Source organism: Chionomys nivalis, chromosome 5 (genome assembly GCF_950005125.1).
Source record: "Chionomys nivalis chromosome 5, mChiNiv1.1, whole genome shotgun sequence".
Classification (NCBI taxonomy): domain Eukaryota; kingdom Metazoa; phylum Chordata; class Mammalia; order Rodentia; family Cricetidae; genus Chionomys; species Chionomys nivalis.
The window spans coordinates 56,963,847-56,985,060 of record NC_080090.1 but is presented as its reverse complement, the minus strand read 5'-3'; the positions used below and the strand labels follow the sequence as shown (position 1 = coordinate 56,985,060).

The 21,214-nt window shown below is 41.5% G+C and overlaps 1 protein-coding gene across 1 annotated transcript; it reads left to right on the top strand.

Annotated features, from left to right (window-relative positions):
- The first annotated feature begins 687 nt into the window (after window positions 1–687).
- Sell (selectin L) lies at window positions 688–19,088 on the top strand. Its single transcript, XM_057770153.1, has 9 exons — window positions 688–806; window positions 1,589–1,670; window positions 3,696–4,082; window positions 4,591–4,698; window positions 7,207–7,392; window positions 8,898–9,083; window positions 10,572–10,700; window positions 14,448–14,466; window positions 18,060–19,088. Exons 1-9 carry the CDS (start codon window positions 804–806, stop codon window positions 18,076–18,078), a joined length of 1,119 nt encoding a protein of 372 aa, XP_057626136.1. The 5' UTR covers window positions 688–803; the 3' UTR covers window positions 18,079–19,088.
- The last annotated feature ends 2,126 nt before the right edge of the window (window positions 19,089–21,214 follow it).

Genomic DNA, 21,214 nt, shown 5'->3' with positions numbered 1-21,214 from the left:
TATTTTATTTGCGTGTGTGTGTGTGTTGGCACAGTGTATGCATTGATCTTTGTCACTATTACTAACTTTTTTTACAATGCAAGCACTATGTCAGTAACTGGTTTCAGATTGCCTTTATTGGCTGAATTCAAATTTCATATATGGTTTCATTTCTTTCACATTTTATACTCAAGGTATTTCTAGGTCTCCAAACCTTCCTAAGGCAAAATGGTAGAGTTTGGGGAGTGTATTTAAGATTTAACTTTCATAAGAGCCATTAACAAGTACTTCCACTAGGGGGTGAGCAAGGAAAGAGGGAGGGAAGGAACAGAGTTGGGCCAAGTCTTCTAGAGAGAGCTAACGAAATTCAACAGAATCATAACTGGATCTGAAGTAAGTTTTTATCTGTGGCACTATCAGGGCTTCCTATTTCACAGTCAGGTGTTTCTGCTAAACAAACCAAACAACAAGAAACACAAAGGGAAGCAAGAGGAGAAGAAAGGAAAGAATGTACAGGTGAACAGAAAAGACTGGGAGGATGTGCAGAAGAACCCAGTGGTCACAGCTCCGAGTCAGCTATTGTGTTCTCAGGGCAGATGACTGAGATCAGTTTAGGAAAGGGGCGGGGAGAAAGAAAGAGAGATGAGAAAGGGGAAGAAAAGGGGGAGGAGGATGTGAGACTGGGTTAGAGAAATGAAAGAAAGCAAGCCCTGTTGATGATACTTAGCACATTCTTCCTGAGCACAGCACACCCTCCTTGTGCAAGAACCCAGAGCTGCTGAAGGCTGGGAGCTGCAGAGGAACTGCAGAGAGACCAGCAAGCCATGGTGAGCCTTCCAGCCTATAAGATCTCTAGATATTCAAATGTTTCCTGGGGCTTGAAGAGGCAGGTGGCAAGGGGTTTTAAAAAAGAGAGAAACAAACAAGCAAGCAAACAAAAAATCTTGATTTCTCAAAGAAGTGATTCTAGACTGTTTCTTGTTGATTCCTTCCCTTGGCGTTTGCGCTGAGGAGATGCTGGAAGAGGTACCATTGAGATTATGACTTTTCAGTGACACAGAGTGGCTACCTGAGAAGTGATACAAGCAAAACTACAGCCTTAAGATGTGCAGAATATTTTATGGATTCATTGTTTGGTCTATTCAGAATGTATTGCTTCTTTCTTGGAGAAAAGAATTGCTTTCCTTTTCTGGTGTCTAACTATATCACTCATTTATGAATACATCATGACCTAGTGTGCAAATTTGAACATCACTAGTCTATTAAACACCAACTAACATTTAAAAAATGCACTCAAAATAGTGTTTCGTTTAATTTAAAGCACAGCCCAAAAGCACATAGAAAGGTTACTAAAATACAGAAAAACATTCCATCAATATGATGAACAGCTTGGGACTGAAACATGGAGACAAAATGAAATAAAACAGTGCAGCATTTGGGAGTGAACTTGTTGCCATTGTGTTCAGCTACGTTCCCCTAATATTTTACCTTAGATAATGCACTAGGTTGCTGAGCTTTGTTTTATTTTAAGGAAATTGTGGGGCACTGCCTTAAGGGAATCTAAGTTTGTAGTTAAGAGTTTAAATAACATGTTCCCTTTCATTTACAGGTGTTTCCATGGAGATGCCAGAGTACTCGGTGGGGCTCATGGAGCATCCTCAAGCTGTGTGTCTGGACAGTGCTCTGTTGTGGTATGTCATTCGTATTCTGCTAAACTTTTATACCTTGTGATTATTCTTTGCTTAATATTCATTGAGAGTATATAGTCCAGTGGAAATAATCAGATAGATGCTATTGATTCTTTTAAAGACTCTGTTATTCCTCTGACCTTCAACAGTTCTCTGAGCCCCCCGAACACCAGCCTTACGTGCCACATTCTCTAGTGAAGTACAGAAATCTTGAGAACCACACAATGGCCTTCCACTATGAAGGAATGCAGCTAAGTGAGAAACCTCAAATAATACACTTACTGCTGGAACACTAACTTTATACTCTATTTTCTATTAGTAGCTTGCTGTGCGCCAAGTGAGCTCCTATGGTCATAGCATGGGTTGCTTGGGGGCTTAGTTTTAGTTTCTGTTTGGGGGGCTTTTTGTCTTTCTACTGATCTTACATGTTTTATATTTAAGCCTTAGAGACTCTTCATCGACAAATCTGAACTTTTAAAAAACCATTGCCTAAGAAACTCATGCCTCTGTCTTCCCAACTTGGATTTTCAGCTCAAAACAAGTGAACACATATTGTCTTTCTTTTGTTAATTTTCTTTACTTTTGAGAGTTTTATGCATGTACAATAAAATATGATCATATCTATATGCCCTTTCCCCTTCAACTCCCCCCACCGTGTCCCTCCCAAGATGCCCCTCCCAACTTCCTGTCTTTATTTTTTTTTCTTTTTTCTTTTGATAACCTGTTAAGTCCAGTTAGTGCTACCCATATATTCATGGATGTGATCCATCCACTGGAGCATGGGAAACCTAGCAGAGTCCACTTCCTCAGCAAGAATGATGTTCCCTCCCCCCAGCAACTATGAATTGGCCAATGGCTCCTCAGTAAGGGTGGGACCTGGAGATTCTCTATCCCATCTATGCTGACCTTGTGCAAACAATCACAGCTTCCATGAGTTCAAGGGTGCATTAACCACATCATGTCCAGGAGACAGCATTTCACAGTATCCATGCCCATTCTCTGGCTCTTACATTCTTGTGTCTCTTCTGCAATGAGCCTTGATGGTTGTGGAGCCCTAAATGTCCCATTTAGGGCTGAGCACTGAGTTTCTTATCTCCATAACTTAACAGTTATGCATCCCTCTATTGACTGCTATCTACTTCAAAAAGAAATTTCTCTGACCCAGCTTGAGAGCAGCTCAGGACTAAGGGTATAAACATGAGCATAAACATTTAGAAGGCAGTTTTGGTATTTCCCTGTAGTACTCGCCTTATGAAAAAAAAAATCAATGAGCTGATGGCTGTGAAATCTTTTATCTTACTGTAAAATCTTATTTCACAGAGACCAGACCATACTTAGAAGGTCAATATCCTCATGATCATTGTGTACAATGATGTTTTGTATTTGATTTCTTTAAAGCCCTCACGTTTGAACCCTCCATGTTTATTGAACACCATCCTTTGAGTATCTTTGAGTGTAGAACACAATGTAATCAACTTTGTGTCCTTGCATTATTTTTATGTATATTGTTCTTTCTTTACAATGAGTTTATATGCACAACAATTTGACAGTGTATTTCCCAATAACACCCTATTCTACAATAAAGCACTACCTTTTAATGTGACAAGAAAGTATTTAAAAATTATGTCATTGTTCTTCCTGATCCTATTTTACTTTACCTAATAGAAATTTCGTATGTGTACTGTGTTAACAGTAATAAATATTGGCCTTTAGGAGGTTATTCAAGGATTTAGAAAGTATAGCATGAATTTTAAAGCTGTTAGTGACATCATTTCTAAAGTCTGCTGGATAAATAACACTTGAAAGATGTGGAGAAAGAACTCTCATTAAAGTAAAACTACAAAGATATATTTATGTATAGTAGTCCTTGAGTATGCTCCAAGTCTGCCAGTGGCTAATATTGTGACCCTGAGATGTGCATCTGCTCTTTTGGAGTCTTGTTTCTGCATCTCTGAGTGACGGGCAGCCTGCATCTGTGTCTGGTCCTAGAACACCTTATGAGTCATCACATTGTCTGGTGTTTTTCAGACTTCCTGGCGTACCATGGAACTCACTGTTGGACATACCACTATTCTGAAAAATCCATGAACTGGGAAAATGCTAGAAAGTTCTGCAAGGAAAACTACACAGATTTAGTGGCTATACAAAATAAGAGAGAAATTGAGTATTTGGAGAAGACATTGCCCAAAAACCCTACTTACTACTGGATAGGAATCCGGAAAATTGGAAGCATATGGACATGGGTGGGAACCCACAAGCCTCTCACTAAAGAAGCAGAGAACTGGGGAGCTGGAGAGCCCAACAATAAGAAGTCCAAGGAGGACTGTGTAGAGATCTATATCAAGAGGGAAAAAGACTCTGGGAAATGGAACGACGATGCCTGCCACAAGCGAAAGGCAGCTCTCTGCTACACAGGTGGGCAGTGACCAGACTCCTGTCCATCTCTGATTTGGGAGGATCAAAGTTAGAATGGTCAGACTCATTACCCAGAAACTGCTAGTTCACCCTGAAAAAAATCCCAAATAAATCTTAAGCATAGCACTTCTGGGCATTCTGTGTGTAAAGATGCTCCCTGTGTTCAACAACTAGGTCAAGTTCTAGCCAGGTTGCCAGTATGTTATGTGGGAAATAGGGTTAGACAGCCTGTGTCCTGGTGACAGGCAGGAAGATGGTGCTGAGAGCTGGGTGGTTTTTCAAGGTCTTCTGCTAACACCTCCAAAATCATATAGTGTTACTATGAGTTATTTCATTCTAAAACCAAATAAATATCTATGCCAAATGGCTAGACTAGCCCATAGATAAAAATTTTAGCATGCACTATTATGCAAAAAACATTGTTGAATACTTAAGCAAATCTTTCTTGTGTGAGGAAGGGACTATGGACACAATCCCACTAAAATGTCTTTGTCTAATCTGTTTATAGCCTCTTGCCAGTCTGGGTCTTGCAGTGGCCATGGAGAATGCGTGGAAACCATCAACAATCACACCTGCAACTGTGACGAGGGGTTTTACGGGCCCCAGTGTCAGTATGGTAAGCTTCCTCCTTTCCGTTTGTCTGTTTCTTCCTGCCAAAAGTCACCAGAACTATAGTAGCCTAGGACAGCAACTGGATGGGACAAAACGATACCGCAGGAACAAAACAATATTGACCATTCTAAGAAATGGGAAGTTCTGAACAGAAAGTTGGGTTTTCACAATGTTATCTTCCTGTAAAGATTTCATAAGTCAACATGCAGTTTCAATTTACTTCACACATGTTTTTGAAGTACCACAAGGGACAGGGTGTTAAGATTTGCCAAAGCTGAGCAGATTGCAGTAAGAAACCAGGTGTTGCAGATCTTGCCTGTCAAGGATGTAGTAATCTAACGAGCTTGCTGGATTAAGTAGAACTCTGAAGTCTGACAGAAACAATTATATTTGTCATTAGGAGAATGAGGGATCTGGAAGGCCCTCCTGCTCTTCTATAGACAGACATGGTGAAGAACAGTAAAGGAAGGACTCACGTATGATACATAGATGATGTCATGGGTATCTAATAACAAATCCTATGCACTAAATTTGACTGAGTATTTCTGAATGGTTAAAGATTATGTACTTATGGGATTTACAGTTAATTAATAGAAATCATGTAAGTCCATTGATCAAATTTGATGAAAGGTGATATGAACAGGAATAAGCTCATGGGGAGAGCTCCTAATAAAGTCGCTTGTCCTTTATTTGTAACTAGTGGCTACTCAGTGTCTCGCCACCAACACCGAGGGCAATTATCCTAGAAACAACACAGCTCTGCAAGGATCGCCAAGAAAGAGGGGATGGGAAGAGTCATTGGGAGCCTTACGGCGTCTCTCAGAGATGTGGTCGTAGATCGGAAAGGAGAGCGTGCGCATGTGCAAAGTCAGGCTTGGACTCAGCCAACTATTCTTGAAAGGAGTATTGGATCTTTTAACTGAGGCTGGCTGAGTTTCAAGATGTGTTTGATGTGTCTAACACATACAATGGAAAGTTGTAAGAAGAAAATTAAAGTTTTTGAGGAATAAAGGACTGAAACTAAAATTAATTTCGGTATTAACCACCTGGATTAGATCTGAGTAATTCACTTATCTCCAAAGCTGTGACTCTTCCCATACAGTGCACCTCCACAGTAGTATTGGTCTGCCCATCTATTTCACTCCTTTTTAAACCTCATCTTTTCTTTCTTGCTTCCAATCATATCCTTCTCTGATGTTTTTTAAGTATAACAATTTCTCCTGGGTTCTTCCATCGGTACGTATCCAAGGCCATGAACCCTTAGTCTCGGCATCTATCTTTTCTGTTGTTATTCTGATTTGTTTCTTTCATTAAATTTCCTAAATTTTGCAGATTTATTCTATCTATATGATCTTTGGAATGACAACTCTGTATTCAGCTATGGCCTCCACCTATCCTAAGGATGTTGTCTTGGATGTGTTGTACAAGTTAAGTGCCCCCAGCCACTTTTCTTTTTTGCGGTTTTAACCACATTACATGGAAATGGCATATGAAATGACACTAGTGTGAAACTTTCACCTCCTCCAACACTTGGGTATGATAACCTAATGCTAATTCAATTTTCAGAAAGGTCATTGATTTTATAGGGCTGAGAGATGGTTTAACTGAAGAACACTAGCTGCTCTTGTAGCAGCCCTGAGCTCCATTCCCAGCATCCACATGGTGGCCCACAAACATCTATAGCTCCATTCCAGGGGAGACAATACCCTCTTCCAGCCTCCTTTGGCTCCAGGCACACAAATAGTGCACAGATACATGTGCTGGCAAAAGACCCATATACGTACAATTCAATAAGATCATTTTTAATTGTTTTAGTTTCCTGGCACCATCACACTGGCATATAATGCACAGTGGCTACATTCACCTCCTTTCCCTATCCTACTTCTGCCAATTTCCACTCTTCTTCCCAGCCAGTGCCCTTGTTAATTACGTATTACAACTTGGGACATCTCCAGTTTCTCTCCTACTTGTCTACTCCTCTTGCCCGTGTTGTTTCTCTCCTGTTACTGCTGTAGTCCCTAGATGAGTTCCAGAATTTTAAATTAGCTCCCTTCAAGTAAGTCACTCATAGTGCAGGCAGGCTGACCAATGAAAAAGAATCAGACATACCAGACACATAGGACCATTCACTAATTTATCCCTATTATTTATCTTGGTAAAAGCTGAGCTCTTTAAGTTGAGGAATGATGCTTGATACGTAACAAGTGCTCACTGAGGGGTGAAGATGATGAACACCTTGTCTCTGTTCCTCTCCTTATGTCAGTCTCAACGTTTGGCAGTTTTCTACTTTCCACATATACTTTGTGTTCTGCTGACATTGTATAAGATCTTCTTTCTGATTCTGCATGTGGACAACACATCTGATCATCTTTAAAACATAGTTCAGAGACCATTTCTTCCTAGAATACTTCTTTAGACCCCCAATACAGACCAGGATTATCAAGCAGAGACAAGACTCAGATCCATCTGAATCTCATAGCTCTTTCCAACCCTGCTACTCTCTCTATTAAAGTGGTCCAGTGTGAGCCATTGAAGGCCCCAGAACTGGGTACCATGGACTGCACTCACTCCTGGGGACACTTCAGCTTCCAATCACAGTGTACTTTCAACTGTTCGGAGGGAACAGAGCTACTTGGGACTAGAGAAACCCACTGTGGATCATATGGAAACTGGACATCCCTAGAGCCTGTCTGTCAAGGTGAGTGACTTTAGGTTGGAGAGTTTGCTGTGGCAAGCTTGCACCTATAATCTGAGAAAATACAGGGGAGTCTTGCCTAGAAGTCTGTCTCTTCTTCTGCTATAAAATCAACACAACTTCGATTGTAGTTTGATGCTTTTCAAGAGTTGTGTTTTTCCTTACTAAAATGAAAGGCAAAACTCCAAAACAAACAAACAAACAAGTAAAAAACAAACAAAAAACCCCAAAGTCTTTAAAGCCACCTGACATTTTATAATGTGATTTATGACAATACATTGAAGTTATACTCTATATTTTGTTTTTCTCATTGTCATCGCATAAAGCCTTGATGAACCTCTGTTGAATTTTGGTTCTTTCCTTCCTATAACACCTATTTTATGTGGTGCCTTACTTAGCACCAACCCGTTTCCTTTAGAGGTAGTAAAGGTCTTTCTTGGTTGTTTCATTTGGCATGTTTTAGAAGCCATCATTTATTTGTTTTTCTCCTGTGTAACTCTCAGGAGAATAACAACTGCTGTGGAAAACAAAGGCCGTGCTCTCTGTTTTCATTTGAAACAGAGTAGGTTTCGTCCTTTTTTGGCTGGCAAGTTTTACCACACATTGATGGAAAAACTGGTTGGGTTTGTATGTATGAAGTTCAGGTTGTGCTGTCTACATTTATATTTCTGGTTCCCTAGTTCAATTCTTTAATGAAAACCAAAATCCATCATTGAAATTATAGAACTGAATCAATGTAAGTGATGAATTCTATAAAGTTAAGCCGACTTAGGGGAATGGGGTGTCTGTCAAAACTGCTTGAGTAGATGTCACGATCCATGAGAAGGTTGACATCTTTGCAATCACCGAGAATGTACCATGCAAGCTCTTACATTTGTCCAAGGCTGTATGGTCTGACATTTCCAGCAGGGTTGGCACAATGCCTTGCTAAGGCAGCAGCCTGGAATGGCTACCTTGTACCACCATGGGCTATCAGTGTCTTGTTGGCTCCACCCCTGACAAATTGTTAATAGCACATTAAGAAATAATCCTGGAAGCACTGTCAAATGCAATTCCTACAAATTAGAAATTTCTAGGTTCATATGGATGGTTCCAGTGATGAAGTCTGACTTCGGTCTAAAACTCTTGACTGGGGGCTGGAGAGAAGGCTCAATGCTTAAGAGCACTTGGTCCTCCAGCAGACGACCTGGTCACAGAAGGTGGTTCAGTATCACCTGTAATTCCAGTTGAAGATACTCCTATGCAGCATATACGTACATGCAGGTACTCATGTGCATAAAAGCTAAAAACCAAATGAAACAAAACGCCTCAAGACTAACAATGAGATTGAGAGTGGGATTAGAGAGGCTACAGCAGGTGGTGTGGATGTGGTCAAACTACAATCCATACATCGTCTGTAGAAATGCCACGATGAAATCCATTACGATACATAATTAGTTTAGGCTAATAAAAGCTTGAAAAATGCCTTTGGTCACAAACACTGTTTTGTTGTTGTGTTGCCGCTGAAGTGACTCAGTGCCAGCCTCTCACAGCACCTGACCTGGGAATGATGGAATGCAGTCACCCCCTGGCCAACTTCAGCTTCACTTCTGCCTGTACCTTCACCTGCTCGGCAGGAACCGACTTAATTGGAGAGAGAATAAGTGTCTGCGGGATGGCTGGCATCTGGTCTAGTCCTCGTCCTCTATGTCAAAGTGAGTAGTTATGCTCAGAAATACTAAGACTTAAAAGTGGAACTGATGAACTCGTAGGTGGGAAAATATAATACACATTCAAATTCCATTTCCCTCAATATATGAGGCCTAAAAGAGAAATTTATATGCATTCATGTACTATAAAATCCTTGGCTATTCTCAGCCTTTGTTTTTATGATAATTATTTTCTTTTTTCAACCTTAACTGCCCTCTTACTTTTAAACCCTTTGTCTATTTATTTGTGGATTATCCGTATCTTCAATTCCACCACAACCTGCTTTCTCTGTTAGTCCTTTGAGATGCCTTTTCAAAGGTCACCAATGACTACCTAACTCCCAACACAATGGACAGTTCTCCATTATCCTAAGCTGATTCTTCTAAATCTATTCTGTGCATGAGAAGAACCATGTCTTCTTCATCTTTGTGTATATACTCCCTAACAGAGTAGAAAAAGACAAGATCTCTTGAGTAAATTGGGAGCATGGGCACCTTGGGGGAGGGTTGAAGGGGAGGGGAGAGGCAGGGAGGGGAGAGAGAAAAATGTAGAGCTCAATAAAATAAAAAAAAAGCTAAAATAATGGTGCATTAAATCAGCTTATGAAATGACAGCTATCAATGTCTGCCCTGATTCCGTCTGCACAGAGTACAGAAATGATAGGCCCTGAAGAAGCTGTCAAGGAAGATCTCAGGGTGTTTAGAGTAGAGTGGGGTTGGGTGCGGGCAGGGAGGGGCAGAGCAGAGGTACAGTAAGGCTGTATGCCAGGCTCACTAAGTACATTTCCTTTTAAGTCTACTGAGTTTTCATTTCCTCATCTTTCGCAAGCCCACAGTTGCCAATATATAAAAGTAGATCCCTTCACCTAGAGGTATCAGAAGACAGACTTTTTTTTCAGATGAATATTCTTTTTAAAAAAGGCTGTAAACAAGACTAGTTTGCATTTGCAAAGGGATATGGAGAGGTGTCCTCTTAATTTATTTGGATGTGAATGAAGAGAAGTGGTACAAGTGTGTCCCTTTAGATCATTGCAGATCCTGGACATATAGACACTGTAACATTTTCGCACACCTCCTGTAAATTAAGGAGTTGGAATGGCTTCCTTTGATTGACAAGTTGCCCAGCTCAGATGGCTGACTTCTTTTCCTTGCAGTTCTATGTTAAGCTTCCAAGCCCTTCTCTATGCTCAGAAGTCAACCTTTAAACGATACCAGCGACAGAACATCACGGTAATTACTTCTTGTCGGTAATTTTAGCCTCATCTCCAGGAATTCCATGAATTGCAGATCTGAGAACTGTGCTCCTGTAAGCACTAGGCTAGAGGCGAGCCCTGTCGCATACCCATCATGGACCTTGCCACGCTGCTTTCCTCATCTGTGGTAGATGTTATCACTGGGGGACTATCAGGAGAGCAAAATGACAAATATCATGAGCTGGACTACGGGAATAATGCTTTGGTCTCATAGCATGTGCTTTACTGACTCCTCTTTCAGAGACAGACAGAAGTTTCTCAAAGATCAAGGAAGGCGACTATAACCCCCTCTTCATTCCGGTGGCTGTCACAGTTACTGCATTCTCGGGGCTGGTATTTATCATTTGGCTGGCAAGGAGGTTAAAAAGAGGTAGGTGTGCTCAATAACATCAAAGTAAAACAATTTTAAAGTGGAAAGAGAAGAGAAAGAAACCCCACAGGAAATAAAGTGCAAGAGGTTTAGCTGAAGCAGGTGCCAAGCAACTTCTATGCTCTGTAGGCAGACGTCCCTGGAGACCCTGAACTTGACATACATATTTATTTAAAAGAGCCAGCCAATGGTTCACACTAGGTAAACCTTCTCATGAAGGCTTGCTATGAGGAGCTTGCCAGATGAGACATTGTAATGGCTCTTTGGCCCTATAGCTGTTTGAAGAGAGGATACATTTGCCACTGTCTTCCAGGACCCTGGATGATTTTGATCGTAGCACTATAGTATCATTGGGAAGTGAATCTATAATTATCTAAGGTTTTTATTTATTTATTTATTTATTTATTTATTTATTTATTTATTATATATTTATTTCTTTATTATGTATACAATATTCTGTCTGTGTGTATGCCTGCAGGCCAGAAGAGGGCACCAGACCCCCTTACAGATGGTTGTGAGCCACCATGTGGTTGCTGGGAATTGAACTCAGGACCTTTGGAAGAGCAGGCAATGCTCTTAACCTCTGAGCCATCTCTCCAGCCCCTATCTAAGGTTTTTAAACATCTGATCTTGAGAGTCACATAACTGTCTGGGTATTGACACGTGGAAGTCGTGTTGCCCTTGGAAGAAATTCTTACGGATTCTCTCTAAAATCTCTTCACTGAGGCTGTAACCTAGTGGAAAGAAGACAGAAAGTTGGGGAAAAAAGAAAAGGGGAAAAGCTTCCTCAAAACTTCATTCTTTGTCACCCTACCAGGAAATAGATGGAACACTACACAAGAACATGACATTCTTCCTTTGGCCCCCTTTCTCTCTTCTGAATATTCTTTTGCCTTCAGGTGAGATCAGTATACCAGCCATAGGCCCAGTCGGCAGCAGGCTTTGGGTGTTGACTGCCACCTTTGTCCAAGTTCATCCAACAGATCTATTCAAAACTGTAAAATGCATAGACCCCTGCAGCTTTAGAGATCCCCAGTATTAAGGTCAGGGGCTATGAATGACCTTAAAGCAATTGCTGACCCCTATGCGCTTCTTCCTGTGATGTGAGCTGATGGCCACTTACGTTTCCCTTCCACTGGAGCCATTAGTGTGTGTTTCATTAACTATAATGTGTCACACTGGACAGTTTAAATGTCTTTTCTGTTGATAGAAATTCCATGAGTTCGGATACTACCACCACACAAGACTATTCTAAGTACTGACTCCAGCACCAGCACAAAATAAAGAATGACATTTTTCTTTCACCACTGATTAGTCTTTTCACCGAGGTGCCAAACCTCACTTTGACTGTCTGTCTGCCTTGAATGGAGAACAAGGCAGCATTCATTACATGTGCTCCCTGAATAAGGTGGTTGGCTATTAGCTCAATAACTCCAAGGCTGTTACGTCCTATTAATAAGAAGGGTAATGACCCCTCAAGTTCCATTCCTTCCTAGGTTATTGTAGATACAAAGGAATGGAATCCAAGTCCCATGAGCTTGGTGGGTGTTAGCTAGCTACAGCGGCATCATGAGTGCCTTGAGAAGAGCCGTGGGTTGTTTTCAAAGCTTTAACCTTGGAGTCAGTCATTTCTGTACAAGATCTCAAACTGATAACCTGAAAATGGCATGCCCCTGCTGTGGGAATCAGAGTGGGGCAAACAGGAAACAGATAACGGGCTCTTGGGCTAGTGACAGTTATGCCACCAAAGAGAGTTGCCAGCTCCCAGAGATCACTGGCTCTGGAGGGAAATTCAGGGTAACTATGTTGTCTTCAATAGCCTTCAGCTGCCAAACATCTACTGATGTCTCCAGCTTGCAAGTGAACGACTTTGTCCTCCAAAAATTTTAGCCTTAAGTTGGCTCTTTACAACATGAATAGTATCGCTTTCTTCCCCCTGGAGAGACACTGGTAGAATTGGTAGCTAGGCTACCAAGTAAAACCCATAGAGATCAAGCAGACAGATTTATAAGAATCATAGTGGAAATAATGATTCTGTAATTATGCATTATTACATACATGTTATAATTTTATTTGGGCTAATCAAACAGGAAAGGGGGACAGGTGGCAATTCAGAGTGTGAGAGCCAATGAAAGAAGCAAACTCTGTTCTTTCAGAGGGATCCTATGAACCTGGTGCAAGGGCTGCCCGTGCCCTAATCATCTTGGGGTCTAGTTAGTCTTTAGCTCTCTTTTCCTGGGTCCATAAACAAGCACTCTGGCTGTGGGCTCAGCGGAAACACTCGGTTCTCCTAGACTTTCTCGTTCTCCAAGGCGATGACATTTTTAGGCCAAACTCTAACACTGTTCATTAGCAGCAGCTCGAGTCAGAGGTGCCCCTTCCACCCCAAACAGAACCCCGAAAAGCGTTTGCCTTCGGGTTCATTAGGCTGTTTGTTACTCGGTTGGAAGAGTTTTCCACCTGACCCAACACACATAGGGTTACTCCAGTACACGAAACTGAACACAGACTCCCTCAGTTCTCTTTTCTTTGAAGACACTCCCTCAGTAGAACCAGACACTTCCTCAGCAGGACAAGACACCTCCTCAGTAGAATAAGATTTTGTTTATCTGTTGTCATTGTTTTCATTGCTGCTAAAAGAAAAAAAACTGTGAAGATGAACAAACGGATTTGAACTATGTATTTGGTCCATATCATCTGAAAGCTAAATTTTCAAAGAAAGGTTTTACAATACCATCTTCTAGAACTTTAAACATATTTTAAAAAGCAATTGGAGCGTTGTATAGTACATGTCAGGCCTTAGCCTAAACATTGTAAATACCTCTTCTTTAATTAACCCAATAAGAAAGCTAAAATCTGTGTGGGGCAATTCTAGAGTACTAGCTTATGGTCACAGAAATAGACAAAATCCATTCCCCTCTCAAAGAGCCTTTTTCCTCAGAGCGCTTTCTTTCTAATTTTTTTCCTTGTCTTTCTGACAGACATCAGTTCATCAGACCATCAAGTAATCAATCTTTACTTTCTTCTCCGCTAAAAAGAATGTGATTTGGTTCACAAAACATTTGATACAGTGAACCAAAATTACCTAAACAGTAAGGAAAAGAAAAACCCAACTGAGTAAGCAAAACTAAGTTGGAACCGAGGCTTACATTAGCACACAAACATGTGTCATGGAGTCCTGTCCACTTGACAGAAGTGACTTTCAGATCTAGCTCCCAGGGAGCCCTTCAAAAGAGAAAGCAGATGAATTGATGAGATGTGAATTGTACATATGATTGCATAAGTAGGTGAAAACACATTAGTTGCTCACGTTAGGCTGCACAGTTCCCACTGATTTCTACTGACTAACCAGACCAGAGTAAAATTCTCAGGATACACTTAAGAGAAGCTGAGTAACCTTGACCCATTTGTTTACAGGGTTGGGACCTAAGTCCTTTAGGGAGGGGATGGAGGCAGAATGAAATGTAATAGAAACTTACGAATGGGCCACTGGGCCTGATCAGGAGGGAATTCAGCCCAGGCTCTGGCTTCATGAGCAGCACAGCAGGAGGAATGGAGTCCCAAGAAGCACCTGCATCAAATGCTCGCTGGTACCCAGAGCCACTTAGTCACATGTGGGTGCCCCCTTAGCAAATTCATAACGCACTTCAAAAGACAGTCATAGGGATGGGCACAGCCTTTACTTTCAAAATTAAAATGGTCTACTTTTTAATGATACCATTTTTCTATTCTCTCTTCTATTTTTAGGCAAGAAATCTCAGAAAAGGTAAGTATTTCAATGAAGAATGTCCACATATATTTGTCTCTGTTTTCCATAGGGTGCTTTCTGTTATAAATAGAACAAGCCCATGGTAGTTATTTACACAGGGGTCTCATACTAATGGCATCTCCAGGTAAGGTGGTCGAGCCCTAGCTTCGAATAAAAACTTTATGTTTTTGATGCTAGTGGAATTAAATAAATGGATGTACAAATATGTCTATTAAGAAAGGAGATTTCATATGATGGGAATGTTTCCTGGTTGTCTCTGAATTTTCCTTGAGGGTTAGAAGCATGCTGTTATGTTTATTCTTTAGTATACAGGACCAACATCTAAATAAGCAGGAAGCATCCAATTCAATGAGCATTTCCAATAACTAACATATCTGTAAAAAGGAACTGCCCAGCCACAGGCCCTTAACACTTAACACAAAAGAGTGATTGGCTACTGTTCTAATAAGCACTTGCCTTCAGAAGCGAGGGAAATCTGTGGAGTGTGAAATCTCCCCACCTCCCTAAAGAAGCATTTGCCCAGTTTGTTCTCAATGTTCTAGTTCTTTCATTAGACCAATATTGTAGATCGCTGAGGAAAAATACAGACACATGGAAGTACCTGGCCTACCTGGTAGAAAGGAAGAAAAGGAAGATAAAAGAGGTGACCAGAGACACAGATGAAGGAAGATGAAGAATAACTAGGGATCACAGATACCAAGGAAAGACAAAAGTGGAAAGTCTTAAATTCAGACAGAAGAACCGTCTGATTTCCACTGGTTGCTTTAAGGACATCGGTGGGAAGGCCATTTTCACTTCATAGAACAAGACAGAAGTCAGCTGTGGAAGGGATGAGGACAATCAATCAGCTGGAGGCAGACGTGTTCTGCTTTCTTTAGAATTTGCCATGAAGAAGGGAGAGTGATCGTGGTGGGACACGGGGCCAGTGGAGTCTTCTTACTCTGTGATTATGTGGATGGAGTCCTAGGAAGAAAGGGGTCTCTGTGGGGACTGGCCTCCTATCTCTGTAGCAGGAAACCCACAGGATGTAAAGATTTCTTGTGTTCCCACCCACTGAGTGAAAGTCTGCTGGTATATTCCATCTACCCAGAGTGGCGTTCTGGCCACAGAAACACCTGCTTTGATAGCTAAAGCACAAAAGTAGTGCGGTTCATTTCAAGGATTGGGAGGCCAGCTGAAGATGTTGACCAAAAGTAGCATAAAATTAGTTACTGATTGTTTATTAATAGTTTATTAGTTTTTTACAATTACTCAATTAATAGTTGTTTATTGAACACTTTAGTATATTGGAACAATGCTAAGTTTTACCGAGACACTCAGAGCAATAAATCATTGACTCCAACCTCTGGGGAATTATTATCCAACTGGAAAGTTAAGACAAAACAAGACAAAAGGCAAAGTAGAAGTGTAGAGCAATAAAGGCCAGGAACAGTGATGGTGATGAATTTTGTACTGAAGAAAAATCATTGGTCTAAGTGATCACAAAAAAATCTGGGAGATTTGGCAGAATCTGGGAGAGAATCATCAAAAGGTTCAGGATAGGAAATAACTGAGATAACAATGGCAAAGTCAGATGGGTCTAAAAGCAAATCAGGTGGCCAGAAGTGGAGTTTGCTAGGGCCCCTGGTTTACTGAGGATGTGTGCAATAGAAGTTGAAAGAAAAGCTGTCTCCCTCACACCCCCATGTGTCCAGGCACTTCACCACCAAGTGGTTTGGCTGCCTTGTGACATCTCTCATTGATTAGCTAAGGTTGTCCTTATTCATAAAACTTTAGGCTAGGAAGATGGAGGACATCATATTGAAACTATCTTGGTGATTAAGTAAATAACTTCCCTGCAGGCCGTGAGCCGGTGACAGAGTTGCAACAATAAACACAAATAAAGATCAACTTTGATTAGATATACTTTTCTTGTTGCCTACTCTTCTGAGTGTTTTAAGTCCCAAATGATTAAATATTGCCTACAAGTCAGTGTAGGTAGGGAGCGCTGCTATCCCTAATTTACAGTAAAGAGACGGAGAAGGAGAAATGGCAGTAGGTTAAGGGAAGTCATTGAATAGAGGGAGAAGCTGAGATCTGTGGCACCCGCATCCACGGATAATGCTCTGATAACTATTTTGCTTCTAGTGCTCAGGCTCCTTGACTTCCAGGTTAGAGTCGTTAGGACCAGAGGCCCTCCTCTTCCAGTAATGTGATTTATTTTCACACTAAACCATTGTGTGATGGCACTGAGGAAGGGTGGGGTGGAAGAAATAGGGTGTGTCTCTAGAGCAAGCCAAGAAGAAGATGAATACTATCACACTAAACACCGAATGATTTTTTTCTCACTGCGGTTGATTCTCACTGTTCTTTGCACTCACTCCTATTAGTGTTTGGCTAATGAATGAATGACTCCTTGGGCATTTGTGGTTTTGATTCTTGCTGGTTATTTTGACTCTTCTGCAAACGGGTTCTGTTTGTCACCTCATTTGGTTTCTAGTTTCTAAATTCTACCTGGGTAAAAGCTACGCCCAAGATACACAGGAAGATATGATGCCAACCTCAGAGGAGGGTGCGTGCGAGATTCTGCTTTCAGAGACATTTTTATTTCTACCCTGGCAAGCAAGTCTGCAGCTGCCTGGTGGTTTACCCTGACACTTCGTCACGAGACCAGAGCCTCAGAATCTGGTTCTCCTTTCGCAAGGTGCAAAGACACAGAAATGTGGTTCTCCTCCACCCTTTCCAAGAATGGCACAACTGAAACACACAAGACAGTGGCACCCACATTCATGAATCTAAATTTAAAAACAAGTCTCTAAGTCATGTTCCACCAGAATCTGGCATTTAGAACAAATACCACTCTTTTCATGGGTTTTCATTTTATCTGATCTCATGTTCCATCTGAGCACATATCCTCTTCCCTGTCCCCTCCGCTCCACTGTGATTCAGCACACAGTGTCCTTCAAATATTAGATGTGGAAGTTGCAGAAATACGACCAGATGTGATCTGTGGACCAGCAGATGTTCCAGTGTGAGCATCTGTGAGGAGCTTCTTAGAGAATCGGGACTTCGGGTGGAATCAGAGCTGGCATTTAAAGTATTTACTTGGAGAGGGATAGGGTTGGGGGTGGTGCAGAGAGCTGACTCAGCAGCCAGGAGTGTACTGCTCTTGCAGAGAATCCAAGTTCAGATCCTAGCATCTGCACTGGGTGGTTCACAACGGCCTGGATCTCCAACTCCAGGGACTCCGACACCCTCATCTGGCCTCCTCAGACAACTTCACTCATATGCACACGTGTGCACACACAACTAACATAACTCTTTAAAACATTTATTTGGGGGTGGTAATACACGAGGGTGTAAAATGTTGCTCCAGTGTCTTTTCTCCAGTTTGAAAATATTCCATACCCTGTCCACAATTCCCAACAGGAAGCAGTTCCTCTCTCCTTTTCTTTAAGTTAGTGGCTCTTTACCCCTGCAGACACTTCCGTGTTTGCAGTTTCCTTGCCTCTCTCACCTAAAAATGTTCATCTATATTAGTAACATTTTAATTTTTGCCATTTTTAAATTCTCCTTAGTTTAATTTTTATAATCTTTTGTTTCTGTTTCAGGATGGATGATCCATACTAATTCATCCTCTTTGAAAGGAAAAGTCACAAGGTGCCAAAAAAAAAAAAAAAGTTTGGAAACAACTTCAAATCCTCCCACAAAGATTTTGGACACAGGCATCACCCACAGTGAAGATGAAATGTTTGCTTCAGGGTATCTGGAAGGATTTCTACATGACCGACAGCTCCTCTGGCCTCCTCGCTGCACACTCAGCTCCTTGACCCTAGCCTGTAATTTTTGTTTATATAGCTCAGGATTTTATTACCTTTTCTGTGGAGAGAAAAAGGGTTACTCTGGGGTATGAAGAAGTCTGACCTCGCTCTTTCCTAACTCCTGTTTCCTGCTTCAGTTCAGTACTGGATCTGATACCAAACACAGTGAAAATTTGATACACACATAACTGAACCTTGCACACAGTCCATAAACTATGAAGAAGATGATAAAAACCATTGCTTTCCACCTCCAAAGAGGGCTGTTTTGTTCAAGTTAGACGAGTCTCATTTGCACTGTAGCCCCACTTCCTGTGAGTGGAAGCCACCGTGACCGTTCACACTCACCTTCCCCGTGTCCTTTCCATAGCTGGCTAACTTCCACACATAGCATCTCGTAGCCATGGAACAAATAAGAGAAAATCGCCTGAACCGACTGTTAGTTTTGAAGTTTCTTTTCTCTTTAGTACATCTCTCTAGGTTCTTTGAGGTCAGGGTTCTGACGACTACTTACTGTTAATATTGACATGACCCACTATCTTGGAATGTAGGTAATAAATATATCTCTGATATTATGAAGATGAGTTAAAACAGGTAGAAAGATTCCTGGACTCATGCTGAAGTGACACCTTCCCCTTGCCCTAATAGCTCCTACTCAAAAACATACATTCTAAATTTAAGTTTCAGGAGAGCTGTCCTTGTCTCTTGCTGCTTCTTTTATAGCTAGCTCTTTAGCTCACGAACTAGGAACTCCAGAGATCTGGAGCATTTCTCGGCTTCACTCTGCAGGGTACATTTAAATACAGCCCATTTAAAAAACTGTTCCGTAGTCTGTTGTTTGTATATGAGAATACATGTTGTTTTCCCCTAGATAACATTGTACAACTCTTGAGGGAAGAGATTGCACCAGATCTCTGGAGTTCCTAGTTCGTTACTTGAATGAATGAAATGAATGAAATTTATGCCTGGCAATGCTGAAGCATATGTGGGCAACCCATATATGATGGTTCTGTTGAACTTGTCCATATTGGGTTTCGTGGTCTAAGTTGATGAGGATGACTGACCAGGTCTCTTCCTCAAGAGGGCACCAGATCTCACTAGAGATGGTTGTGAGTCACCATGTGATTCTTGGGAATTGAACTCAGGACCTTTGGAAGGGCAGGCAGTGCTCTTAACTGCTGGAGCACAGTCCATGGATAAAGTTATGTGAGGCGATTTCTGAGAGCTAGTGGGAAAACTCCAAGTACACAGGAGACCTATAACCTCCATCCCTGTATAAGGTGCATTTGTTCTCAGAATGTGCTTTCATGTCTGTCCTGGTGTAAATAGGAGTGTGTTTATTTCAAATTATCCATCATTTTACTCTTACTATTTAGATGATATTTCCAAGCACAGGTTGTCCTCATGACTGTATATTGGCTTGAACTAATGTAGTCTTGCCCTCGAGACTGTATAAGCCAAAAAAATGTGACCTTCCTAAACTCATGTGACCTCGCCCTCATGATTGCATACTGCCTGAACTCTCAAACTGCTCATATGACTTTGCCTAACCCTCAGAAGAGAAATTTCTGATGCCCTAAATATAGATGACTATGGCCTGAGACTTCAGTCCACCTCACTTTCAGTCTCCAAGATTCACGGCGCCCACTAGAGCTGTAGCAGTAAATGGGTAAAATGCATTCAAATAGATTAGAAAACGTCTACAAGTGCTGTGATAAGTATTCAGCTAACTTCAGCACCGGAATTCCTACGGGAAGGCAGTACATTGTAAGAAACCAACTGGAATTAGACGAGGTTGTGCACTTGAGAAGCAAAGACTGAGGTAGGCGGAGCTCTGTGAGCTCAAGGCCAACCTGGTCTAACTAGTGAGTTCCAGGCCATCCAGGGCTACTTAGTAAGAGCAAAACAAGCAACAAACAATAAATAAACGGTGAGAACTAAGTAACTAAATAAATAAATAAAAGAAGAAAGAAAAGAAGGAAGGGAGGGAGGGAAGGAGGGAGGAAGGAAAAGAAAGAGAAAAAGAAACTGGCTGGAAATATTTTTTCTGTTTCATGGCCAATGCTGCTTTTAAGCACATTTTCACATCTTGTGAGACTATATTTTTAAACAAGGATTTTTTTTTCTTTCTTCAAGTCATTTCAGATTCTATCACCATTGCAAAAGACCTTTCATCTTGTGTGCCCACTAGCAGGTGTCAATCCCACTCATATGGCTTAGGGTGCACCCTTCAGAGAAGTATGGCGTGCAGAGAGCAGACTCATGCTCACAGCCCTGCCTGAGAGGCTTCGTCACTTCAAACATCAGGGGCAAGGGACCAAAAAGAAAGAGAAGTACAGTCTTCTATTTATGACATAAGGTTAATATGTGATTTTAAGAATTTTATTACAATAATGAGATAAATCTCCTTCAAGACTGAGTTCCTTACCTTGAGATTTAGTTAATTTGCTTGTAAAATAAGGAAGTCTACCTGTTTACATCATAGGGTTATTGTGATGTTGTGTCAAGGGTTATTGTGAAACTACTTTGTAAACTGAAACCTTGTTTTGTTTTTGAAAGAAAAGTTATAGTCAGCTGTATTTGGTTCTAACCTGGGTGTCTGGGCTCGCCTGCTTCTGGCTCCTGGTCACGCGGGCAGTATCAGCCGTGGGCTCCCTCTTGTGGTTTGGACCTCAAGTTGGAGTAGTCGTTGGCCACTCCCACAAGTTTTGTACCACCATTACCCAACCCAGTTTACAGGCAGCACAGATTGTAGGATGAAGGTTGTGTGGCTGGGTTGGTGTCCCGGTCCCACTGCCAGGAGCCTTGCCTTGCTCTAGAAGATGGCCAGTCCAGGCTCTACATTCCCCTATTGCTAGAAGACTCGCTAGAGCCACTCTTGGAGATTCCAGGGAGTTTTCACTGCACTAGGTTTCTACATCCGCCTCCAAATAGCCCGATTCGGGCCA